General features: G+C 44.7%; 1 protein-coding gene across 1 annotated transcript in view; it reads right to left on the bottom strand.

The window, feature by feature from the left end:
- Window positions 1–24,953, bottom strand: part of COL14A1 (collagen type XIV alpha 1 chain) — a 150,845-nt gene extending 125,892 nt beyond the window's left edge. The window contains exons 1-4 of the mRNA XM_083186746.1: window positions 24,803–24,953; window positions 15,486–15,601; window positions 4,796–4,912; window positions 614–757 (exon numbers count right to left, since the gene is read on the bottom strand). Of these exons, the coding sequence (XP_083042872.1) occupies window positions 614–757; window positions 4,796–4,912; window positions 15,486–15,573 (349 nt within the window). The 5' untranslated portion in view covers window positions 15,574–15,601; window positions 24,803–24,953. The remainder of the gene's footprint in view (window positions 1–613; window positions 758–4,795; window positions 4,913–15,485; window positions 15,602–24,802) is intronic.
- Between the last annotated feature and the right edge of the window lie 864 nt (window positions 24,954–25,817).

The following is a 25,817-nucleotide window of genomic DNA, read 5'->3' as shown; positions in this document are numbered from 1 at the left end:
GCATCGCATGCGATTTTCCTATGTAATTTATTCACTGCTATTTCCCGCCCCCCCCCCCCCCCGGGCGGTGCGATCGCATCACATCGCATGCGATCACATTGCACCGCAAAATCGCATGCGATTGTATAGAGTGCGATGCCATTTACTTTACTAAACAGTTGTATGAGATGCAATGAGATTGAGGCACCCCCCCCCCCAGTATCCATGCCACCTTGAAACGTGGTGAAGCTTATAGGAAAATTGCATCGCATGCGATCGCATCGCACACAAAAACGGCATGTGATGCGATGCAATTTTCTTACGCAGAATCGCCCGCTAAGCTATTTGCTTTGTGGGCGCCCCGCTAGGAAACAAGTACCCATCTTGCCCCCCTGCAGTGCAGCATGGTTTTGTCCATTAGAGAAGGAATTTGCCTTTGCGAGTGAACCAGAATAAGGACCTTTATCTCTATCCAAGCATTAATAAATCTCCCTCATACAGTAGTTATTTTTTTTACATAAAATGTAATAAATCGGACGTTAGACCCAAGATTCATTGCTCCCATTATAATTCCCCTGTCTCTCTGTATACTGATGTCCTGTATCAGCTATCAGCGCTGGTCACGGTTACGTACTCTTAAACTCTCCCCGAACCGGCTTGCTTTCATCGTCTTCATTAAACGCGATGACCTGCACGGCGTAACTGCGGTCAGGATCCAGTCTCTGGATGACGGCTCTGGTCGCAGAGTTTTGAAGATTCAGTTGGTTGGTTTTCCCACCTGAACATGAGAGGGACATGGGCTCAGTTATCTGTCATCATCACGGAATAACAAAGTGCTATCAATGTAATACTGGTAAGGCTGGGAGGTTTAATATTTGGTCATAAATACAGAGAAGTCACATGACATCTGAGACTCAGCTTATCTGCAATACTGACCGACTGGCCTGCTTCATTAACTTTTATTCCAAAAATACTGTAGTACTGTTATTCTGCACAATTAAAATGTGATGAAGTACAGGATGCATAACAACGCCATGAGCTGTCTTCCCTGGCAACACAGCCCCGTATTTACCATGTAGGAAAACTAGATTGGCTAAACATGAAAAATAATGTTGTTGCCTATAGAAACCATAGCAACCAATCAGATTTTGAAAGCTGGTATCAGATTGGTCGCTACGGGCAACATCATTACTTTTCATTTTTAGAATCCTTATTAAATCTACCATTTGGTGTCGGTCTGGGGGCATAATGTATTGTCTGTGTCTCTGTCATTGTTCCCCAGGAAATACTTTATTCAGACTTGCACTGATGTTTTCCTAGTAAAAACAACGACAGAGTGAGCACTGGATACAAAGTGATATCCCCGGCGCCAGCTGCCAGCACTGGGGGGTACCCAATGGCATCAGAGTGGCATAAATGGGTACCCAATGGCATCAGATTTACATCATACTTACCTACTTTGTAAGTCTCTTCTCCAGGGAGAAGCTCCTTTAAAATGTCGACAGGTCAAAAAAGTTGACATGGATTTTTTATGAATTTTTTCTTTGAAACCGACTTGTTCTTATTTCATGATCCAGGAGGGCATAGAGTTAGATTAGAATAGTGTGCCGGGCGTAGCAAGGCACCGTGCCCGAAGCATGGTGAGCGCAACAAGCCATGCGAGTAGACGTGGTTCACTTATACGTGTCGACACAGACACCCATTTTTAAATCATGTTGACTTTTTGATCTGTCAACATTTTAATTGTCGGCATTCTGCCTGTGTCGGGATTTTGACCATGCCTGAAGTTTGAACTATATTGACTGTCGGGAAATCATACTGAACCCGATGTCTGAATTGATGGCGGCAGCACCTTTGGGAGCGCACTTTCATTTTTATCATAATGGTCACCCTGTCTCCTGTGGATAACCCTCCTGCCATTTTCCGAGATCCCACTGCGGTCCTCTGTGCACCCAGATTTTCCCTGTGGGATTTTCCACCACTTATGGCTGCAGGGCGCCACCATGTTGCCCAGGATCAGCTGACTACTGTCTCACTAACCACAAGGCCAAAATCGCTCAGCTGACTGTCCACCAATCACAGTGCAGAAGAGAGATAAAAGGGCTTGCCAGATCCCCAGCAAGTTGCCAGGACAACACTCCTGTGTCTCTATGCTCCAGAGTTTAGTACCTGTTCCCAAAAGCTCTGTTCCGCTGCACTGGAGAACTACAGGTTCCAGCCTGCTCCTGTGTTCAGCCTGGTACCAGTCGGGTCCAGTTGCTTTGTCAGTTCCAGGCCGTTCCAGCCTGCCTCCAGTTCCAGCAGTGCAACGGGCCCCCTGAGAACTAAGGGGCCCACTGCTGCCTCTATCTCCCACTGTTTTTCCCTGTCACACTCTGCCTCTCCCTGTCACCTTAACCCTCTCCCTGTCACACTCTGCCATGTTGCATATTGTTAACTTGGGTTGGAATGGAGGGGGGCCTAAATATGTTTGCACCTGGACTCACCACCCCGCCACTGACAAGAGCTACATATGCCCACCAAGTTCCCAGCATACAGCTCCAACTACTGAACCACAGCCAGAGTTATACTTGGGTTCACAAGAATTTCCCTATGTGACCGTGAGTTTTTGAAACGCTCCTGAAGCAAGTTCCAACCTGCATTTCTAAAGGCGACTCCCAGATGAATTTCCAGGATTCAAGGTAGTGCTAAAAGTCCGTCATCTACAGATTGGTTAAATTAATTTGATTTAAGGTCCCCATAGGTCCCTAGATATGGGGGCAATGGGGAATCAGGCCTTTTTAACATGTTTAAAATAGCCGATTCCACAAAGTACCACCAATGTTTGCTGACCGCCGATCGGCAGTTCCGGGAGAATTGGGGCATCTCCCCCCCCCCCCACAGTATCAGTTTCTCTCTGCAACCAGCCAGATTGGACAGATAACCTGAACTGCTTGGGGCAAATGCCTAGATACTGCATCTTATTGCCCTGATAGGTGGACATGAGTATTGCAGACGGACCGTACCGATGTGTAATATCACAATGGGTGTTCTCATTCTGTGCGGCTTTGTCTTGGAATTCCAACAATCCTGTTGTCTGTGACACTGTGTCTCTCATTCAGTCCATAACAACGATGTTTGATGCAGTAACCAGTGTGAGGCCGGGACCCTAATAACCTTCCATAACATCTCTTTGCTGAATCATATGTCAGCTGCTTCTGATGCTGGACAATCACTTCGGGAACAATGTACTATTGTGACTCAAACACCAGAAACATTTGTAGGCAGATTTTGGTGCTGAGGTAGGAGGATAGTGCGCGACGGCAAATCGTATTAGTTATATGTGTTAGGAAAGTGTGTGTGTAGGGGGGGGGGGGGTGCACATGGACCCCCTCCTCTCATTAGTTACAATGATCAAATGATGCCAAATTAATCTGGGAGACGATGCTGGGATCACCGCCAGTGAGGGGAGAATATGACGACACCCTGTACCTTTTTGATATGTCTAAATTCATCAGAACTTCAACTTTCAGAATGTTGACACAACAATGTCAACAAGGGCATTACGTCAACATAGAGGAATTTTGACATAGACACAATGTTGATATGTTCATAATTAGGCCCCCAAGCCTCAACCCTAAATTTACCGTAAATTTTGACTTTTGACATGCACAATATTGACATAAGGATCATGTCCACATTATAATTAAGTTGACATTTCTGTATGTTGACATGTTACATATCAAAATCATTTCCACGTTGATTGGGATTGTTGACATTCTCACTGGACACAGGGCCTTATTCTAGTTCACTCTTTCTGACAAAATCCTTCTTAGATGGACAAAACCATGTGCACTGCAGGTGGGGCAGATGTTACTTGTGCAGAGAGAGATAGATTTGGGTGGGGTTTTACTTCAAAGTGAGATCTATATTGCAGTGTAAAAATAAAGCAGTCAGTATTTACCCTGCACAGAATCAAAATAACTCACCCAAATCTAATTCTCTCTGCACATTTTACATCTGCCCCCCTGCAGTACACATGGTTTTGTCCATCTAAGAAGGATTTTGTCAGAAATAGTGAACTAGAATAAGGCCCACTTGTCCCTTGTTGCAGCTCAAAACTCAAGTCGAGTGGACTTTTAAACTTTAGTAAAATGACCCTACAGGGTCTCAACTCAATGTCTCTGAGATCATTGTAGGTCTAGCGCAGATCTAGACCACCATAACTGACATTAACTAAGCCTTTATGTTGGAATCCAAGAGTCCTTTTGAAAGGACAGCGATAGATAGATAGATAGATAGATAGAGAGGGCTGCCGGGAGATCTGTCCTGTGCCCAGACAGACACCTTTGCAGCTGCAGATGAGTGTATCTGTATACAATGTCCTAAACAAAATGGCCACCGCCATATAGGAGACAAAACATCCAACAATATGGGCTAACAAATACATATAAAAGGAAGCATCAAATGATGATACCATTGATGCGTATCCCCTATGGTGAGAAACCATCTGCAAGGGCACCATAGATGGTTTTTCCCATCGACGGTAACCCTGCTTTACAACATAGTAGGATGTTGGCCAATAAGAGCTGGGTGGGTGGAGCTTTGCAGGAGTGTGGAGGCGGAGCTAAGATTTGTGTCCTGGCACATTGTAAAAAAAAATTCTTGCCTCTGCGTCATGAATGGTGGGAAACCATTTGGTTGTCCCCCATGGAAGGCAAAAGTATTCAACATTGGACATAGACCATCAATAATCTTTGAAACATTGATGCTCATCCCTACTCTAAAGTCCCACAATGTCTGGTTACCATAGTAACAACTGTCTGTCTTTATTTACCTGATTTGGGTGTCACAAGCAGCTTATATCCTTTTATCTTATCTTTGGATGTTTTCCACGAAATCTGGACACTGTCCTGTGATACCACATGGAATCTTAATTTGGTTGGCGGGGTCACTGCAAAGCAGACGAGACAAGACGTTAGACAATGTAACCCATATCCCAGAGAACTCAGACATACGTTAGGACATTCTCATTACCTTTACAGCCCACACTTTGTGCAATATAAGTCCCATTATTACACCAAAACCAACCAACCAACATAGATCATTTCCCCGCATGACATACCAGTTACAGATGATCTTACATTAGGACAAGACAAGTCATGTTAGAGGTTAGAAGAACATTAACAGGCAACACTGAGAACACAGAACTAATGGAGATTGTAAGACATTTATTGCAAGTTTGTAACGAAAAACAAAAACAAAAAAACCCCTTTCATTAAAATACAAAAAAAAAACATCCACTATAACGGTTGTCTGCCGCCGGTATGTGTGTTCTTGTTTACTTTATGCTAATTATTGCTTTGCCTTTCCTGCATTTATATATTTGATAAGAGTTCATTTAATGGTCTGAGGATACAGTTCAGTTCGGCCATTTAGGCCCTTATTCTGGTTCACTCTCAAAGGCAAATTCCTTCTCAAATGGACAAAACCATGTGCACTGCAGGGGGGCAGATGTAACACGTGCAGAGAGAATTAGATTTGGGTGAGTTATTTTGTTTCTGTGCAGGGAAAATACTGACTGCATTATTTTTACGCTGCAATATAGATCTCACTTGAGGTAAAAACCTCACCCAAATCTAACTCTCTCTGCACAAGTTACATCTGCCCCACCTGCAGTGCACATGGTTTTGTCCATCTAAGAAGGCATTTGCTTTTCGAGTGAACCATAATAAGGGCCATAGACGTGTGTGTGTGTTTACACCGTTCATTCCATAAAGTTAATGTTGTAGAAACTAATGATTAATCATTTAATATATAGATCTGGAGTATTGTTACGGGTCACGTACAAGCTTATCCTGGGCAAGATCCAACACGAAACATCAGCAGCTCTGGCTGCAGGAACGTCAGGTGAGCTGTAACTTGGCTTTTAGCATTTATCGGGTTCATCAAGTTGTGCCGATTGCTGGAGGAAATACTCCATTATTAATAGCCCCCAGCCGGGTATTTCTAGAGAGCCGCGTGCTAATGAAGCTCCATAGTCTCCATTACTCCAACTGCAAGATCAAACAGTCATGGCGTGTGCAGACGGAATGCCTAGCCAATCAGGATCAGTGTGCATTCAAGATAAGGGACAGAAGCAAGTTTGTCCCTGACAGGTATAATAACCTGTTATTGTCAGTTAGGGATACGGTCACTGGGTCTACAGCAGGATGGTAGACAAGCATTAGGTCAACACCTTTAGGTCGACATGCACAGCGGCGTAACTATAGCCCCGCAGCCCCCGCCACCGCAGGGGGGGGGGGGGGGCGGCTGTGCATGTGGGGGCGCCGGGGGCTGCGGTTCTATAGTTAAACCCCCCCTCAATCCCCTGCAGACTTACCTATCGCGCTGGTCCCGGCGGCTCCGTTCTTCTGCTGAGGACCACCACAAAATGGCCGCCCCCATATAGTTCTCTGAAACTGTCTGCTGTATGGGGGCGGCCATTTTCTGGTGGTCCTCAGCAGAAGAACGGAGCCGCCGGGACCAGCGCGATAGGTAAGGCTGTCACTGTGGGGATTGAGGGGGGGTTTGCATGGGCGGCGGGGTAGGGGTGCTTGGCGGGGCGGCGACGGGGGGGGCGCCCCCCCGAACGGCGGGGGGGCACCCAAAACGTAGCTACGCCACTGGACATGCATTAAGGTCGACATGACTGTAGGGCGACATGGGTAAGGTCGACAGGGTCATTAGGTCATTAGGTCGATCGTCAAAAGGGGTTTTTCAAGGTCGACATGGTTTTTTTTTGGAGCCGGCATGTGCCGAAATACTGTATTTTATACCCTACCGTCCACTAGGGCGTGGTGGGAGAATAAAACAGTGTGCCTGAGCTCAGCGAGGCACCGTGCCAAAAGGGGGCGTGGTGCAACGTTTCAGTGTCCATGTCGACTGTGTAGAAATTCAGGACAATTTTTTTGACTTTTGACTGCCGACCTTTCTCATGTCAAACTAATGCTTGTGTCGACCTAATAACCATGTTGACCCACATTCACGTTGACCTTCCTGCATGTCAACCTTAATGCATGTCGACCTAAATGCATGTCGACCTTATGCTTGTTGACCACCCTGCTGTCTACTCAATGATTCATACCCGTCCGGTATACCACAGGAGTTATTAAAAAGATATACTTTGCACATTTTGCCTTTATTTAATAACACTTTTTCCATTGGGAAAAACCCTAACTAAAGTTTATGAAACATTTTTTTTTGCAATGTAACATTATGTACACTTTTCACTAAAGGTCTTTATTGTTTAACCGGTACTTATATGTTAGTTGGGCGCCCACTATAGTTAGTACGCTCATACCCCCACTATCCATGTCGGCATGGAGTTGATTTCATATAGTGTGGCGATCGCAACGAGCCACCGAGCCCGAAGCGTGGCGAGCGCAGCGGAAAACTAAGCAAATAGCTTAGTGGGCGCCCAACTAACATATAAGTACCGTTTAACCTTTTTTGGCCAATGCATTTTTTTTTTTTTGTATATCCAATAGATATGTTTGTTTTCTCTTTTGTCTTTTTTTTTGGGGGGGGGGGGGGGGGGGGGTAGAAACTGACGACCACTCTTTTCTACATCTACATTTTTCCCATGCTTTAAATACTGACTGTACGCCATTTGTTAAATACAAAATTCTGTTTGCGGGGAACTCCACTGAAGAGTCTAGCAAGTTCAGTCTATTAGATGGGGAGAAATGCTTAACATTCTGTAAATGGGTTTATTGATATATTAGTTTGGTGATGATTTAGTTTAGTAATAAATTACGGTACTCTTTACCTAGATGGGCGCCCGTCGCGGTCATCGCGGGTACATTTATGTCTGCCCGCGACGCGACCGACGCGATGCCCGCGATTTCCCATTGAAACCCATGTTAAACATGGAAATCGTGTCGGTCGCGTCGCGGCCGTCCATAAATGTACCCGCGATGCCCGCGACGCGATGCTCCCGATTTACCATAGGAATCAATGTTAAAAGGCGCGATGGACCCGATATTACTGTTAAATGGCTCAATGGACCCGATTTGGCCATAGGAATCAATGTTAAATGGGCCACAGAGCCCATTAACCCTTAAATGTCCCCCCCCCCAATTTTTAACGCCACCCCACGATCCACGCCAACCCGAAGCGTGGCGAGCGCAGCGAGCCCGCGAGGGGCGGCGGTACGCGTCCTCCGACCTTTTCATGCCCTACTATCCACTAGGGCGTGGAGTGAGAATATAATAGTGTGGCGAGCGCAGCGAGCCACCGAGCCCGAAGCGTGGCGAGCGCAGCGAGCCCCGCGAGGGGACGCGGATACCTTCACAGTTATACGCGTCCCCTCGCGGGCTTCACAGGTGTCCGTGGCGACGCCGACACCTGTGAAGCCCGCGAGGGGACGCGTCTACCTGTGAAGGTATCCGCGTCCCCTCGCGGGGCTCGCTGCGCTCGCCACGCTTCGGGCTCGGTGGCTCGCTGCGCTCGCCACACTATTATATTCTCACTCCACGCCCTAGTGGATAGTAGGGCATGAAAAGGTCGGAGGACGCGTACCGCCGCCCCTCGCGGGCTCGCTGCGCTCGCCACGCTTCGGGTTGGCGTGGATCGTGGGGTGGCGTTAAAAATTGGGGGGGACATTTAAGGGTCAATTGTGCAAATTTGGGCTCTGTGGCCCATTTAACATTGATTCCTATGGCCAAATCGGGTCCATTGAGGCATTTAACAGTAAAATCGCGGTCAATCAGCCTTTTTAACATTCTTCCCTATGGGAAAATCGCGGTCATCGCGGGCATCACGATTTACCCGCGATGCCCGCGATGACCGCGATTTTTACCCCCGACGACCGCGATTTCAATCGCTGGCGCCCAACTAAGTAAAGAGTACCTAAATTACTAACAGAACAGAAGAAAACACTATAAATGGCCTGCAAATCCCATCAAAACTAGGCATCAATTAAATCATTTTCACAAAGATTTTTTTTTTTTAAACAAGCTACAAAATGCATGAATTGGTGAAATATAATAATCTGCTAATAAACCATAAAGGAATTATACAGCTATCACAAGAAAGAAATAACCATCACCAACAAAGAACAAACCGAAGACCATAACAAGTTACACAATCCACCTGTATGTACAAAGAAAGACACGGTCGGTAAACACAGTACTACGGTTGAATTTATATAGACTACAAAAACATGCGCCAACAGTTTCCCATAACTAGCACATTGGCTGAATGGGCCTCCTACTGTAACTACTGTATTCACAAGTTAAGACTTATGAATACATGTAAAAATAATAATAATAATTCAGATATCAATTTAGACACCAAACGTTGGCATACTAGTAACGCAGTAGTAATAAATGTGTTTTTTTTTATTGTTAATTATAGCAATATGAAACTAGTTATGTAAAAACTGGTTTGGCACAAATACATACATACAGCTAAAACATAAATCTACAAAGAAAATAAATGTGGGATTACTCTCTGGAGTCACCAACCTGTGCGGAATTCTTTTTATGTCAATGGGCACTTAGTGGCTGTGGAACAAAAGCTTATTTCTTGCGGTAAAAAAATAAAATAAAATAAATTAAAATGAATAGAAATAACATTGAATGAGAATATAGATTGAATTGTTTATACCCCTCACAATAAAAAAAAAATAAAAAAAAAAAATACTTGGCCCGGTTCTCTTCCCTTAGCCCAGTGATGGCTAACCTTGACACCCCAGCTGTTGTTGAACTACATGTCCCAGCATGCCATGCATCAGTTTTAGCATGACTAAAAATCAAAACTGTAGCAGGGCATGCTGGGATGTGTAGTTCAAGAACAGCTAGTTGGATTATTAACATGTTTAACCTATGCATTGTACCTTGTGAGCATTTTAAATAAATAATTATATATAATTTTAAATAAATAAACGAAAATTTAAATTATTAATTTTAAAAATGATAGAATAAATAAATAATGACATTTGTCACAGGTGCTGGATCTATTTCAAGCAGATAAGATGAATACATTTGTTGAGATATCCCGACAATCCCAGAACGAGAGCTTTCTGCACCATATAGATATATAGATGTATCTGCTCTCCAGTGGAAGCTCAGGTATTTAGAGTCAGGTCTCAACATGATTGGCAGCCACCCAGCCACGCTGCGGAACGCATTGTGCAGAAATAGGAAGCTTGCGGGATTAGTAACGTGAGGAGAGATTGGAGTTAGGGGAGATGCAATTGACATATATAGTAACACTCAGATGCCGGCGTAACCTGTGACAGGTAAAGGAACTGATGGTTACGCTGACGCAGATGTCTGACATGTACAAATAGAGTTGCTGGAAAATCTGAAAAAAAATTATTGTTTACATGGCGGAAAAGAAAATGAAAAAATATTACTGTTATTTTCAAGGATAAAGACTGTGGGCCGCGTCCAGGTTGCTGGGATTTCCGATGGGCGAGCCCCATTCCCGCTGCCATACGCCCTCGCTAATAATAATTATTGTCTATTTATATGGCGCCACAAGGGTTCCGCAGCGCCTATCAATATATAAATGAGCAAACACAAGAAAACAACGACTTGCTGCACAAGGCAATGTTGGATAAGTACATGGAAAATAAAGATTGTTGCACCAGGGGACAGCCAGACACTGCTGGAATACTTATTAGGGTGGCAGAAGCCTGGGCATAGGTGCCACAGAAAGGAATATGGAGTAAAAATCTCTAGACAAAGCTCTAAAGTCCAGCGGAAAAAAGCACATGAGTAGAGAGGGCCTTGCTCGTGGGAGCTTACATTCTAAAGGGGAGGGGCAGACAGGGGTGATCTAGAAGGGGTAGAAGTGAGAAAATACAGAAGATTAGGATGAGAGATACAGCTCCCCGCTCCCTCCCCTAACCCTGCTCTTCTCCCTGAAACGGAGACGGGCAGGGTTTGCGTCCCCCGCCGTGATGGAGCGCCATCTCGCAAGCGGGGCAATCTGGCGAGCTCCGGCGCTGGCTGAGAGGCGCTCCATCTGTAGCTGGGTTTGATGAACTGGGTTTTGAGAGCCTGTTTAAAGGTTTGTAAAGAGGTGGATAGTCTGATAGCGAGAGGTTGAGAGTTTCAGAGATAAGGAGCACAACGGTCAAAATCTTGAAGGTAGGAGTGGGAGGAAGCAAGTAACCAGTTGGCAGGAGAGCCATTTGTGAAGCATAGAGGGTGGGTGTGAGTGGATGAGGGCTTTGTGAGTGTGAGAAGCTTGAAATGGATAGGGTAGGGTAAGGGTGGCCAGTGTAGGGCTAGTAAAAGAGGAGACGCAGACATGGTAAGTTTGGAGAAAAAGATGGTTTAGGCAGCAGCAGCACTAAGGATAAATTGAAGTGGAGAGAGAGGTTGTCAGGGCAAAAAGATAGGATAGATAATGACAAACATTAGATAATGCCAGTGGCCATCTTGGTGAGTAGGGCAATGCAAAACATTGAATGGGGATTGAAATGAAATAAACTGAAGCAGGAGAGAGACCCGTCGCCTAATAGGCTGCATGGGATTGTCTTTGAGAGATGCTTATTGGGTGTAATGTCCTCTTGTGTGGCACATAATCATTGTTCTAATGCCCGTATGTCTTCCCTGCTGAATGGGGCAGATTAATTTGCCTTTGTCTATTAATCATCCCATTCATGGAACCTGTCTGTACTGGAAGGAGCACTTAGAGCCAAGATCCGCATGATTTAGTACTTGTAATAATACGTCCGTGAGATTCCTGGTGCTGCTCAGTCACCTCAGAGAACCTACGGGAACGTCATCTTGGGGAACATGTGTAAGCTCAATTAGTTCTCTGTCTCTTTAATAATTGTTCTCCAATTCCTCGTTTCACACTTTGGTCCAGATGTACTAAGCTTGAAAAGTGATAAAATAAAGAACGATAAGCAACCAGCCAATCTGCTCCTAACTGCCATGCCACAGGCTGTGCTTGAAAATGACAGGTAGGAGCTGACTGGTTGGAGATTTATCACTCTCCATTTATCACTTTGGAAGGCTTAGTACATCTCGCCCATGAAGAGTCCGGTTCTCAACATACGTTCTTGTTCTGCATGCAGGAAATAATGGTACTTATGTAGTAGACGGGCACCCAATTTGCATACGTACGGTAACTTAGGAAAATCGCATCGCATGGGCCATTTTAAGGGCCATGCGATGCGATGCGATTTTCCTATGTAATTTATTCACTGCTCTGTATGCCCCGGGGGATTGCATCGCATCGCACCTCCTGCAAAATGGCATGCGATCGCATGCGATTTTGTAGGGTGTGCAATGCCATTACATTAGCTATACAATAATATCATTGTATGACATACAATGAGGTTTTAGGCACCCCCCACACACTATCCACGCCACCCCGAAGCATGGTGAGTGGCGGCGGAACGCGTCCTCCATCCATTTTCATACCCCCACTATCCACGTCGGCGTGGAGTTGATTTTATATAGTGTGGCGAGCACAGTGAGGCGAACTCAGCGAGCCCCGCGAGGGGACGCGGATTACTTTACATGTATTCCGCGTCCCCTCGTGGGGCTCGCCACACTATATTAACTCAACTCCACGTCGACGTGGATAGTGGGGGCATAAAAAGGTCGGAGGACGCGTTTCGCTGCGCTCACCACGCTTCAGGGTGGCGTGGAAAGTGGGGGAGTGCCTAAAACCTCATTGTATGTCATACAATGATATTATTGTATAGCTAATGTAATGGCATCGTACACCCTATCAAATTGCATGCGATTTTGCGGGAGGTGCGATGCGATCCCCCGGAGCTAAGATAGCAGTGAATAAATTACATAGGAATATCGCATTGCATCGCGCGGCCCTTAAAATGGCCCATGTGATGCAATGTGATTTTCCTACGCAGAATAGCCCACTAAGCAAATTGCTTAGTGGGCGCCCGTCTACTACATAAGTACCGAAATAATTTGATGTGAGATATGCGCACACCTGCAAAATGTCATAACCAGCGAGAAACTTTCCTATCTATACAAGGCAATCTGAGAGAAGGACGTGATAACGTGGGGACATCACCCTGGACCCCTGAGATAGCAGGGCAGTATAGAGGGCGAGTAATGGCCAGGAAAGTACGGGAGGGTCTAATAAGGTCCCACATGGCTGATTTGTGCAGTAATAATTAGGGTGGAAACATGACAGCCAGCGGGAGTTTTCCAGCATATTAAAGTCTGTACAGCTTTTTGGAATACTGGAACATGTGTGTAACGTGATATTTCAGTCACAAAAACACTTAATTTGCATCGGCAAGTTCTAAAATTCCTCCCCCATCCATACAACACCTCAACATACATGTCCCATATCATTACACTGTTACATGCATGTCCCATATCATTACACTGTTACATGCATACCTCTTATCATTACACTGTTACATACATACCTCTTATCATTACACTATTACATACATACCTCTTATCATTACAGTATTACATACATACCTCTTATCATTACAGTATTACATACATGTCCCCCATCATTACACATTAACATACATACCTCTTATCATTACACCATTACATACATGTCCCATATCATATCACATTAACATACATACCTCTTATCATTACACTATTACATACATGTCGCATACCATTACACCATTACATAAATGTCCCATATCATTAAAACTCTACATACATGTCTTATATCATTACACCATTACATACATGTCCCATATCATTACACTTCTACATACATTTACCACATTATTACACCATTACATACATGTCCCATATGATTACACCATTACATACATGGTCCATATCATTACAACTCTACATATAAGTCTCATATCATTACTCCATTACATACATGTCCCATATCATTACAACTCTACATACATGTCTCATATCATTACACCTATACATACATGTCCCACATTATTTTACCTCTACATACATGTCCCACATCATTACACCTCTACATACATGTCCCACATCATTACACCTCTACACACATGTCCCACATCATTAAACCTCTACACACGTCCCACATCATTACACCTCTATATACATGTCCCACATCATTTAACCAATGATTCTGCTTTTTACAGAAATTCACCTGAAAACTTATGTCATTTTTGGTCATATAATACTATTTCAACCCCTCCAGATGCATAATCATCCAGTGGGAGGATCCACGCCCCGTCCCAACATTTTTACCTTACAATATATATATTGATATATTTTGATTTTGGGATTGGATCACTAATGCAGTTCGCTGGGCAAATTTGGTGTGAAAATGGCTCTTAGGACCCAACTGGCTCCTAATTGAATTGACCCTTTGACCTCTGTAGAACTAGAACCTCCAATGACGCAGTATGAGCGAGGTTCCTGGGAACAGTCCCGAATCTCCCATTCCAACAGTAGCTGCTGGGCGATGGGTGATTGGTCGTCTAACCCTCTATTGAAGTGTGGCGGTAGCACTTTACCATATGCGTCCGTCACACAGAGATCTATATTACACTTCTGCCAACTAGGAAATAAGACCTCACCCAATGAAAATATAAATCCGCCTAGTCTGCAACACCTCAGCTTAGAGCAGCAATAAACCGGTGTCTTTAAAAAACATTCTTGGACTGATTTGCTGTAAAAGGGGGATTGAGGCGTGCGAAAACCTGCCTGATTCAAATCCATCAGCTACATTAAACTTCTGCATATTTTTTTTTTGTGTGCATCCCATTATCTCAGTCCTGCAAAATAAATATAACGTGCAATTTACCTGTAGATGTAAAAACCCCACCAAGGGTATCTTAGGTAAAGTGATATTATTTGTAGAGATAGGGGCCATATATTAGGATTAGCTGTGTAAATCTTCGGAACCCCAAGGCTTGTATTCTTTGGCACGTATTCCAGCCCAGCCCAAATGCAGTCCCCTTATAAAATTAATTCTTCTTTCCATCTTTCCAAGCAGCAGCCTGTGCCTGGCTGGGAAACTCCTATAATTCAGCTGCAAGTACGTAATGGGCCTAATTCCAAGGTGGGCATCTGTTCTTGATAACCTGTCTGCGACAAAGATCTTCCCAAGTGTTCATCCGCACGTCTGAATATGAGAGTCCACAGATGCTTATATACTGCACTGCTTAGTAGATGAAACATCTGTGGCGCCATCAGATTAAACACACACCAAATGCCCCCAACTGCCATTCCAAACAACTAAATGTAACAATAACATCACACGATAATGAGGAAATGAATTCTGGCATTACAACACTGGAAGAAATCACATGTATTAGAAAACAACAAATGGGAAAAATTGTATTATAAAGGTAACAAAACAGCAGCATTAACAGTGTGATGATTATACGAAGGGTCACATTCAGGTTGGATCCATATCCGCTGTGACTGGCTGTAGGGGATAAATGTTAAATTCAGTATAAGCAGCACAGTATAATATGTATTTAGCATTGCGTTGGGAGAACCATTCTATCAGAACACTGCGACTAACGCGTTTCACATCTGCACACCAGATAGACCACAAGTCCTGAAGATTACCTTGGCTCTGCCCCACACTGGACAGAAAGATGGTCACCGCTAGGACAGACAGGAAGACCACCGTCTGCAGGTTGTGATGCGCCCTCATTGTGCCCACTGGGATCCAATCAGCAGGTCTGAAAATACATAAATGATGCATGTAACACGTTTATTGGATCTGCTTATTACTGCGGAGGGGCAATAGAGAATACAGAAATGCGGTAAAACCCCCGATAACCGGGTTTTTACCGCATTTTGGCTTTAGAGAATCTCCCCCTATAGCCGGTGAGGGGCTTTACCGGGGACCTCCTGCAATACGGAGGCTGATATATCGGGCACTGTCCCGGTGGTCGATGAAGTACTTCGATAGCTAATGGTATCTCCAATCGGGGTTGACTGAGGGAAAAATTCTTTATTATGAACATAGTAATTTATTTGTTTTTACTTTTCTTTAAAAACTTTTGTATTTTTTTTTTTTTGCAGGATCTGGAACTAAAAAAGCCCAAGTTCGGTGTGCAGGTGAGAGCTGGGAATCAGGTACCGACTAGGCAACTTGACTGGGAATCTGTACTGTTTTATTTTGCTGTTTGTAGTGCCATCTGTATGTAGAGCCTGGTTTACGTCAAGTCATCGTGTATTTTCACCCGCCAGCAACAGGTGCAAAATATGCTCCTCCCAGGCCTGTTTCTACTGGCCTCCATAAGTCACGTGACAGATGCCTGATCACACCCTTGCGGTGCTCCAACGTTGCTCCTCCCTCCTCCACTGCGCTTCCCCAGTTGTAAGAAGTCAGATATGTGGCATAGGCCTGCGTTGTCATTGAAGACATGGACACTGCACAATTTCCGCAAACAAACTGGCACAAGTTCTACTCTGCGATATGCCCCATACCTTTTACAAACATATTATGGGGCAGATGCGGTGCGGGATGTACCAAGCCACTGCGGTACATCCCGCCACAAATCGCAATTCTACTAATTGCATATGTACTAACATATGCAGTTATTATCGCAAAGGGCAGCTCTCTGCACATGTTACATCTGCCCCACCTGCAGCGAGCAAATGTGTAAGAATACACATCTGCTTGCAGTGTAGCGAGGGGATTCAGGCGGCGGCGGGAGGCATGCCGTTTGATGGGGCTGCTTAATACGGAAATATAAGCTAGATACATCCACAAAACAGTCACGTCCAATGCTGCGTCACCCCCTGTAAACCTTAACTACTTCTCCAAAATCTCTGCAAGCACGGCTGAATCAGCCCCCAAGTGTGTGTGTTATGCCCCATTCATTCGCTGAATCGCAGCAGGTTCTTCCCAGGAATTTGCTGTGTTTACAAAATAAAAATATATTCAGATTCTTCCTACAGGGGCGGACCTGCCAAATCACATCATCTGGCCCCACCCACAAGAAACAATGCTACGAATCATGGCTTCATATATGAGGGGGTGTGGCTGTGATAAGACAAATTGGCCTCAGAAGTGGGCGGGGTGAATGAGTGTGCAGAACTCTTCCGGAATGCCGTGGGACTCCGGAAAATGTGTGACATTCCCAGGGAGTTACGAAGACTGGGACGTTTCTCATAGTTATCTAGTAGTGTCTGGATGATAAGGACATTGCTTATTAGGTTGCTAGGGGTGTAGCTACCTAGAGGTGTGTAACCAGTGACAGAAGAGGTAGATACATCCATGTCATACAACTCCTGTACATCCTATACGTACAGATAGTGCCTTGGTCAGGAAGTAATGACCTCAGTGCTGAGAGACAGTAACTAACCACTGTGCCAACAGTGCTGCTCAGGTCAAAGTAGGGTTGCCACCTTTGTGTTGAGAGATTCCTGGACATTGGCCCGCCCCTTGCCCCGCCCACAGCCTGCCCCTTGACCTGCCCACAGCCCCGCCCCTTAAATTGCCTTATCATGATTTTTTTTTTAACCCTTGCTTCAATTCTATTTTGGATTTTGCACACCGTAATGCCCCTTACACGTTCCGTCACACACCATGATGCCCTTTAACCAGAAGGTTATAACTCACCAGCCAGATCCTAACTGTCATGTTACAGGCTGGGTTTGACAAATGACAGGAGCTGATTGGTTGGTGCGTTATCAGCTTCCACTTTATCACTTCACCAGGCATAATACATCTGCTATATAGGCATGGTCCCAAGGCATGGCATCCTGGTCCATGGTGAGGGGGTGGGGCCTAAATTATGCAAATCTATACTATTTGTCATTTAGCTCCACCCCCTCACTGCAGACCTGTGAATCATCAGCGAGGAAGGGGGCGCAGAGGCTCCGGGAGACTTGCCCACCTTCCCTGGGTGCCGGGAGGTGGGTCCGATTTTCTGGATCCTCCCGGTCATTCTGGGAGGGTAAGCAAGTATGATGTGATGTAACCCATAGCAACCAATTTACTGATCTGCCTTTTTTGTGTGATTGGCTGAGAACTGGGGTTAGATACATTGTATTAACAAAGAAAACTTGGATGTGTTGCCCATGGCAACCAATCAGATCCCAGCTTGAATTTTTCTGAAATACTCTACAAAAAGATAGTATGATGTATATGTCATTAAGCCCTGCCCCCAGTGCGGCAGATCCTGCAATTGGCAGGTCTTTGAGGAAGGGGGGCGGGGCTAAATTGACGCGATTTGCATCTTTAGCCCCGTCCCCTCCCCCTGAAAAGCCGCGAATCGCGGGAAATTACTGCTGCCGCGGTGGAGGGCCGGTATCCGGGAGGGTTGCCCACCATTCCGGGGGGCCGGGAGGGGGACCTGATTTTTGGAAGCCTCCTGGCCTTTCCGGGAGGGTAGGCAACCCTGTATAAGACATGCAGGCATGTGCTCAGACTTCAGGAAGAAACGATTCGGTACCCTCAGAAGGAAAGGCTTTTTTTCATGTGAGGCCAGTTAAAGTATGGAATTCTCTTCCAGAAGAGGTGGTGTCGGCAGACACAAGTAATAATAGATATTAAAGCTTAACCAGATAATATCACTGGGGATAATATCTGGACCACATTTTCTAATGGGTACTAATATAAAATAAAAAATAAAAATAAAAAAATTGAACTTGATGGACGTATGTCTTTTTTCACCCTAAACCAGGGTTGCCTACCCTCCCGGAATGGCCTGGAGGGTCCCGGAAACCGGGTCCCCCTCCTGGTCCCCCGGAAAGGGTGGCAATCCTCCCGCATATCCCCCCCATCTCCCGTGTTCTGTCCCTCGGCGGGGGGGGGGGGTCCGCAGTAAATACACCCATGTCGACCTAGACCCATGTCGAACTTGTCCCATGTCAACCTTGCTGTCTGTCGACCTAGTGGTGTCGACCCAATGCTTGTCGACCTAGTTGCTGTAGACCGAATGATCCCAACCCCGGCATTGGCATGTTAATTGGACAGCGATCCTGCCAATCAGAAATTGGGCCAAGCGACTAGGACACCACCAGTGATGCCAGAAGCTAACCACAAACACAGACCAGGCAGAGATTATACAGGCTGACATGTATTAACTTAGTGCTTATTGGGCAGGATACATCAGGTACGGTGTCCATAGGGACAATTATTAATGCCACTAGTTATAAGCCTGTCAAAACTGACGGTATATAGTCATTAGACCCATATTAGGGTGACATGCTTTGGTTCGACCACTGAAGGTTGACTCGGCTTAGGCCCACACATGAAATAGGTAGACATGGGTAAGGTCGACACAAACATTAGGTCAACTGCTGACATGTGCCGACCGGCGGTATTTCATGCCCTACCATCCACTAGGGCTTGGAGGGACAATAGAATAGTTGCCGAGTGTAGTGAGGCACCGAGTCGGAAGCATGGTGAGGATAGTGGTACACTTTGGCGGTGTCCATGTCGACAGTCGGGGGTAACCATGAAAAGCTCATGTCAACCTTTTGACTGTCGATCTAGCCATTGTTGACCTAATGCTTGTGTAAATTTTCCAAGTGTGCAAGGCTCTGGTTGGTAACACCCTAACCAGAGACATGCAGTCAGGGGAGGCAGTGCCTCCCCTGTCATTAATGATTAACACAATAAACATATTATGTGTCATAAGTACATGCTTTATATCAGGCATGTCCAACGTTGGCCCTCCAGATGTTGTGAAACTACACATCCCAGCATGCTTTGCCATAGTTTTGCTATTAGAGAATGCTAAAACTATTGCAAAGCATGCTGGGATGTGTAGTCTCACAACATCTGGAGGGCCAACGTTGGACATGCCTGCTTTATATTATGCTATCATTTTTACCTCATCATTTTTTTTTTTTTTTATGGTTTCGGAGGCACAGAGAGCAGTGCCTCCAGCTGTCAATGTAAAAGGCCCAGAAACAGGGGGTGGGCCCAAGCTGCAGGCTGTAAAAGCACATTAAAAAGCTATATAAGAGGCACCTATAGAAGTGCCTCAGTGACAGGGATGTGCTTTCTGGCCATATGAATACACGTCCCTGTCATTGAAGCAGATGTGATTGGGTATCAGATCCTCTCAGCTTGGGGAAGGAGATAGTGCTGATCTGCTGGATCAGCTGCATGGTCCGCCACAGCCCCAGGGTCACAGCTCTCCCCAGTCACACCTGCACTAGCCTAGGCTGCACATCCCCCGGCCCTGCAGCCAGGGCTCGCAGATCCCCCGGCAGTGCCTCACCAATCACTGTCCACACCATACGCCACTGTCCCCAACTACCCGGCAATGAGTGCTGGCACATGAATAGCCTGATGGCCGCCCATGCGCAGTACCCCGGACGGCCCCTTAGGTAAAGTAATCTCCAAATGTTTTATTTAATGACGGCAATCCTTAATAATAACATTGAACAACATTGCTGAATTATACAAATCAGGTGTAAAATCAGATAATTAACAAATATGCCCCTAGATACTGATTGGAAGGGGTCATTTACTATTGTAAAGCGCAACGGAATCTGCTGCGCTATATAAGAAACTGAAATAAATAAATGTCGGTGGGAATGCCGTGGGTCAAAGTGGGTGATATCTGAGAGATCCTGACAGAATTACTGGGGAATCTTAGTAAATCCCAGTGTCTGTAGATGACAGAGGCTGTATAGATCAAATTGTGAAAAGTTTTGCATGGGAGCCAATCGGAAGTGAGGGGCTGAGCAGCCTAGAGAAGGCTCTTGTCTAACTGATGTGTGAAGATTATGGTGTTATACACACGTCTCTGTATTAGATTATGGTGTTATACACACACCTCTGTATTAGATTATGGTGTTATACACACGTCTCTATATTAGATTATGGTGTTATACACACACCTCTGTATTAGATTATGTTGTTATACACACGTCTCTGTATTAGATTATGGTGTTATACACACATCTGTATTACACACAACTCATGCATCAACACGTTTATCTTATGTGTACATAATACGTTCACTGTGGACGTATTTTGAGTGACATCTGCTAACCCTTCATGCACGGTCCCACCGTATCCATCTGTTATCCTGACATGCACGGTCCCACCGTATCCATCTGTTATCCTGACATGCACGGTCAACAGTATCCAATTACAGAGATGGTTGTGTAACTTTTTTCATTAATGGTATACTATACTTCACTAGACATTTTACTAATCTGTACTTGTCAGGTTCCTGGCGGCTTTGGTGCTATGTACAGTACACCCGGAATGACCAACAATATCCCTGATTATCTCTTTCAGCACTAAGGACAGGGCAAAGTTGGCGTATAGAATTGGCCGTACCTTAAGATGGATCCCCTGGGTAGGGATGTATCACACACTAGTCTACGGTTCCAGCATTGCTGCATTTCTCGTCATTACGGGGCAGTATGGATGGTGTAGCGGTTAGCATTACTGCCTCACAGCGCTGAGGTCATGGGTTCGATTCCCACCATATGTACTAACATATGCGGCCAGCATCGGGTTGCGGTGACGGAGACCCCCGCGATACCTGTGATGTGGGCTGCGGGGGTCTCCGTCACCTCCCGGCGGCTGGCAGCATCCCCCTGCGTCTCCTCCTCCCCCCTGAAGCCGGATGTCCTCCCGGCTGTCACACCAGGGGGGGAAGGATATTTTGGAGGATGGGAGGGGGGGGCGCGCGGACGTCGTACGGCGGGAGGCGAAAGAAGCCCATAGGCTTCTATAGGGTATCGCCACCCAGGGGGTGGCGATACCCAGCCTTGCGAAAACAGGGCGGACGGGGATTGATACATAGGAAAATGCCGTAAAACGGGGGTTTTACGGCATTTTCCCTTTAGTAAATCTCGCCCTATGAGTTTGATTCCCACCATGATTATAACTGTGCGGAGTTTGTATATTCTCCCCGTACTTGCGTGGGTTTCCTCAGGGTACACCGGTTTCCTCCCACAATCCAAAAATATGCAGGTAGGCTAACTGGCTCCCAACAAAATTAACCCTAGAATGTCTGTGTGCATGTATATGTGGTAGGGAATATAGATTGTAAGCTCCACTGGGGCAGGGACTGATGTGAATGTTCAAATATTCTCTGTACAGCGCTGCGGAATATGTATGCGCTATATAAGAAACTGTTAATAAATAAATAAATTATTATACATGAATTGCTTGATGTTGGAGAATACGCACATTTCTGAGAAGTTGCATCCAGAATCTTGCTGTTTAAGATTTCTATGGAAGATGGGCTGTTGCTCATAGCAACCAATCGGAATCAACTTGTTATTTATTTAGCACCTTCTATAAGATCACAGATATAATCTAATTGCCCATTGCAACATCCCATCTTCACTAGAACGCCCATCTTAGTAAATACACCCCTTAATGTAAACTATAACTTTGCGGCTGTGAGTGTCATGTGGTTACGGGCCCAGGTCCCGGGTCTTTAGAGAACCTAATAAAATTGCTACCCACACAGCTTCCAAACCACTTTGCGGTAAGCCATGCCATGCAGACGATCAGTAGATAGAGGTTAGACAGTCCCCTCCTGGGAGTTTGGGGAATTACAGCTTAATATGATGTGTAATGATTTATTCCCGGTCCCTAGATTGTCCCTTAGACATCAGCCTAGTGACTACAGTGCATCACACACACACACAAGGGATACATGCAGGGAGGAGAAGCTTCCAAGCATTCATCTTCAACACACACTAACGAGTGGATTCCTATATTCATAGCTTGAGGCCAAAACACCTTTAGAGAGGAATTTTTGACAGATGACTAATCCTTTCTTCAGGTGGAGCAGTTCTCAGATCTCACCCAAGCCAGCAGATAGTATGCCTGGGATATTAACCTCTGCTACCCTTAACCCCTAGATGTCAGCAGATAATTCCCACTAAGTACAGGTGAGAGCACCACAAACCAGGCATTGTACGTGGGCATAATATCCAGATAAGATTATTTGCAGGAGCCCAGCCTGTGCAAACTGAGGGTTTGCGAACAATTTAAGTCCACTCCCCTGGTGGTTTCCCTGCACAATACATGCCACAAAGTGTTTGATCTGTATATTACTCATGTAGATATTTTGCAGGGCTCATACAAATGCACCCGCTAGTATTAGTTTAAATATCATAAAGCCCAACACAGTGCCCTTAGATAAATACAGTTGTATCTAATCTGGTAGCAGCTGTGGGTAAGGCAGTCGGGACAGTTGCACTGGGCCTCCCACTTCATGGGGCAACTCTGCATCAGGATTTGCATTACACTATAGATTCCATATTTTCCATTCAGGCTATGATATACTGATGTAATTCAAGTAGAAAAACTAAGTTTTGTGGTGTTTTTGGCCAATTAAGCTGAATGTTAGTACTGGGTGTTCAGCTGTCGGCATTCGCATCTAATTTCCCGGACTGACATGTACTAAGCATCTAATAATGATTAATGTGACAATAGTTACTGTATAATGCAAATGTCTATGGAGCTTTAAGTGGGGTGTGAGCCAACCCAGACACCAGCATTATACAACACTCCCAGATTAAAACAGAAAATACACCCTATAGGAATGGCACTGGTATATAATTGTCCTTACATACATAATCAGAAAATGTCATGGGCTCGAGATTATTATATAAACACCAAAAGACGTGGTACCGTGCAGCTGTTAGTACATGCATCCTAATCATAATAATAATAAAATAATAATTATTTATAGTATGCACACAGGATATGAAAAATGTTTTTTGGAAGCCGTAGTAAACAGAGAATAATTCATCTACAGGCACCGAGAAATACATCCAATATACACAGAACAAGAACCAGTACAGTAGTACTTTCTACTAAGCTGTTCACAGTGTACATTCAGAATAAAAAGAGAAAATTCATTTAGATCCATAAGAAAAGCATTATTGCAATTAATTATACATTGTAACATAACACGATCAGATACTGGAAACTACCTCCAGGGTAAGAGAAGGCAAACTATGCATCTGGTTAATGTGATGCTGTCAGCCACAAAAAAAAACTACTAAAGACACCTTTAAAAAAAGTTTAAAAGTCCCCGTAAAATAGGGACAACCACAGAATCAGGGATACCTATAGTACTAATCTGTACTGGATTACACAGCATTAATAATGTAGTGAGAAAGTCAGGTTTAAAAATGTAGTTAATTTAGGGGTATATTTACTAAGGTACAGATTTTAAAAACTGAAGATGTTGACCATAGTAAACCAAACAGATACTAGCTTTTATTTCCCAGAAGGTTTTAGATAATTGATAAGTAGAATCTGATTGATTGGTTGCTATAGGCAACCTCTTAAGAAATATACCCCCGATTGTCTACTTCAGGAAACACTTATGATACTGAATACTGCAGACAGAGAGCCAAATGTAATAGGGTGTGAGAATCTGGAAGTGAAAGATTTTGGGAAGAGTTTTCCCATTTTTTTTTAAAGCGGCAATAATTTACATGGCAAAATCAACCTGGTTTTTCAGTATAAATGATTGCCGCTTTAAAAAAAAAAAATCTCCCTCAATCTTACTTTCTGATTTTCACACCGTGTTACATTTGGCCCCAAGTCTGGTTTAGAGCCCTCTGCATGCCACATTAAATCATTCAAAACACATAAAAAACTCATAAAATCATATTAGAGTATCGGAGCCCCTTATTCTCCACAGGACCTTAGGCAAGAGCCTACATTGCCTTATGGTCGACCTGTCTCTTATTGTAGATTACTAAATGCATTAGATAATACTCAACAGCCGCAGCATAATTTTTTGCCTTATTAACAAAAGAGATAAATAATATTAGGACAAGGAAGAAAATAACCTACAAATAACGGTATATTAAGCTACACTTGTGCGAAATACAAATCCTGGCCCGCAAAACACTGATAATAAAAATATTTAAGGACTTGTTAAGGAATTACTTTTTAGTGCTAGAAAGACAAAACTCACCTGTAAAATCATTGGAAATAAAGTAATTTTTTTTTTGAGTGTTAAGTCCTGTAAAAAAAAGTAAAGTTCAAATTCCTTCAGATGTTCTCATTTGCCTCCTCCAGTCCGGGTCCTCCCCAGCCAGCGAGACTTCCAGCTGCTCCCTCCTCAACACTTGATCTCAGCAAGTGGAAAAGAGGGAAGAAAGCAGTCAGACGGCCAATTATACAAAAAGAAGGTGGATAGAGAAAAGCCCCACAGCTAATCACTGGCATTCACATCTCCCTGCGAGCCCCTCCTTTCACAATTACCTTCCCAGCCCTGAATGATGGGGGCTGCCTACACACAAACAGCCCCAACTGCGCCGACCCCCCTGGAAATGGTTTTGAATGCATTTATATTTATGATTGTGCTCAGATTGGAGTCGCTGAGTCCTCGCTGGTGCTCATATTGCTGTTTTTGCTTGGTAAAATCAGTTTTAGGGAATATGAGGCTTGGAGGAGAAATCAAGGTGAGGGTGCAATGAAAGCGGTCAAATAAAAATGTAAACAGTTATTTATATAGCGCACACATATTCCATAGCGCCACACAGAGGGGCATATTTGTTAAGCCTGGTAAAGTGATAAAGTGGAAGGTGATCATGCCCCTCGGCCAATCAGCTCCTATCTGTCAAGTTACAGGCTGGGTTTAAAATGCCAGTTTGCTGATTGGCTGGTGCATTATCACCTTCCACTTCCACTTTATCGCTTCACCTTACGGCTATATCTCTGAAAACAGTATGGGTATGGCAGTGGTTCCCAAATGCGGTCATCAAGGCACGCCAACAGTACAGCTTTTAAGGATATATATGCTTAGGCAACTACATCATTCAGTAGGATTATACCCATACCTCCCAACTGTCCCAATTGCTGCCTCCAGGAATTTTACAGTCCCCCCCCCCCCCCCCAACCCCTCCTCACTTGACTTACCGTAACCCGGCTCCTGCTTACCCATCTCCTCTTCCGCTGAGTTGCAGCCCGGAGGTTCGGGAGCGCAC

The sequence above is a fragment of the Crinia signifera genome, chromosome 5, assembly GCF_055691185.1.
Source record: "Crinia signifera chromosome 5, ASM5569118v1, whole genome shotgun sequence".
In the NCBI taxonomy this organism is placed as follows: domain Eukaryota; kingdom Metazoa; phylum Chordata; class Amphibia; order Anura; family Myobatrachidae; genus Crinia; species Crinia signifera.
The sequence above is the reverse complement of the archived record's forward strand: the minus strand, read 5'-3'. Positions and strand labels throughout refer to the sequence as shown.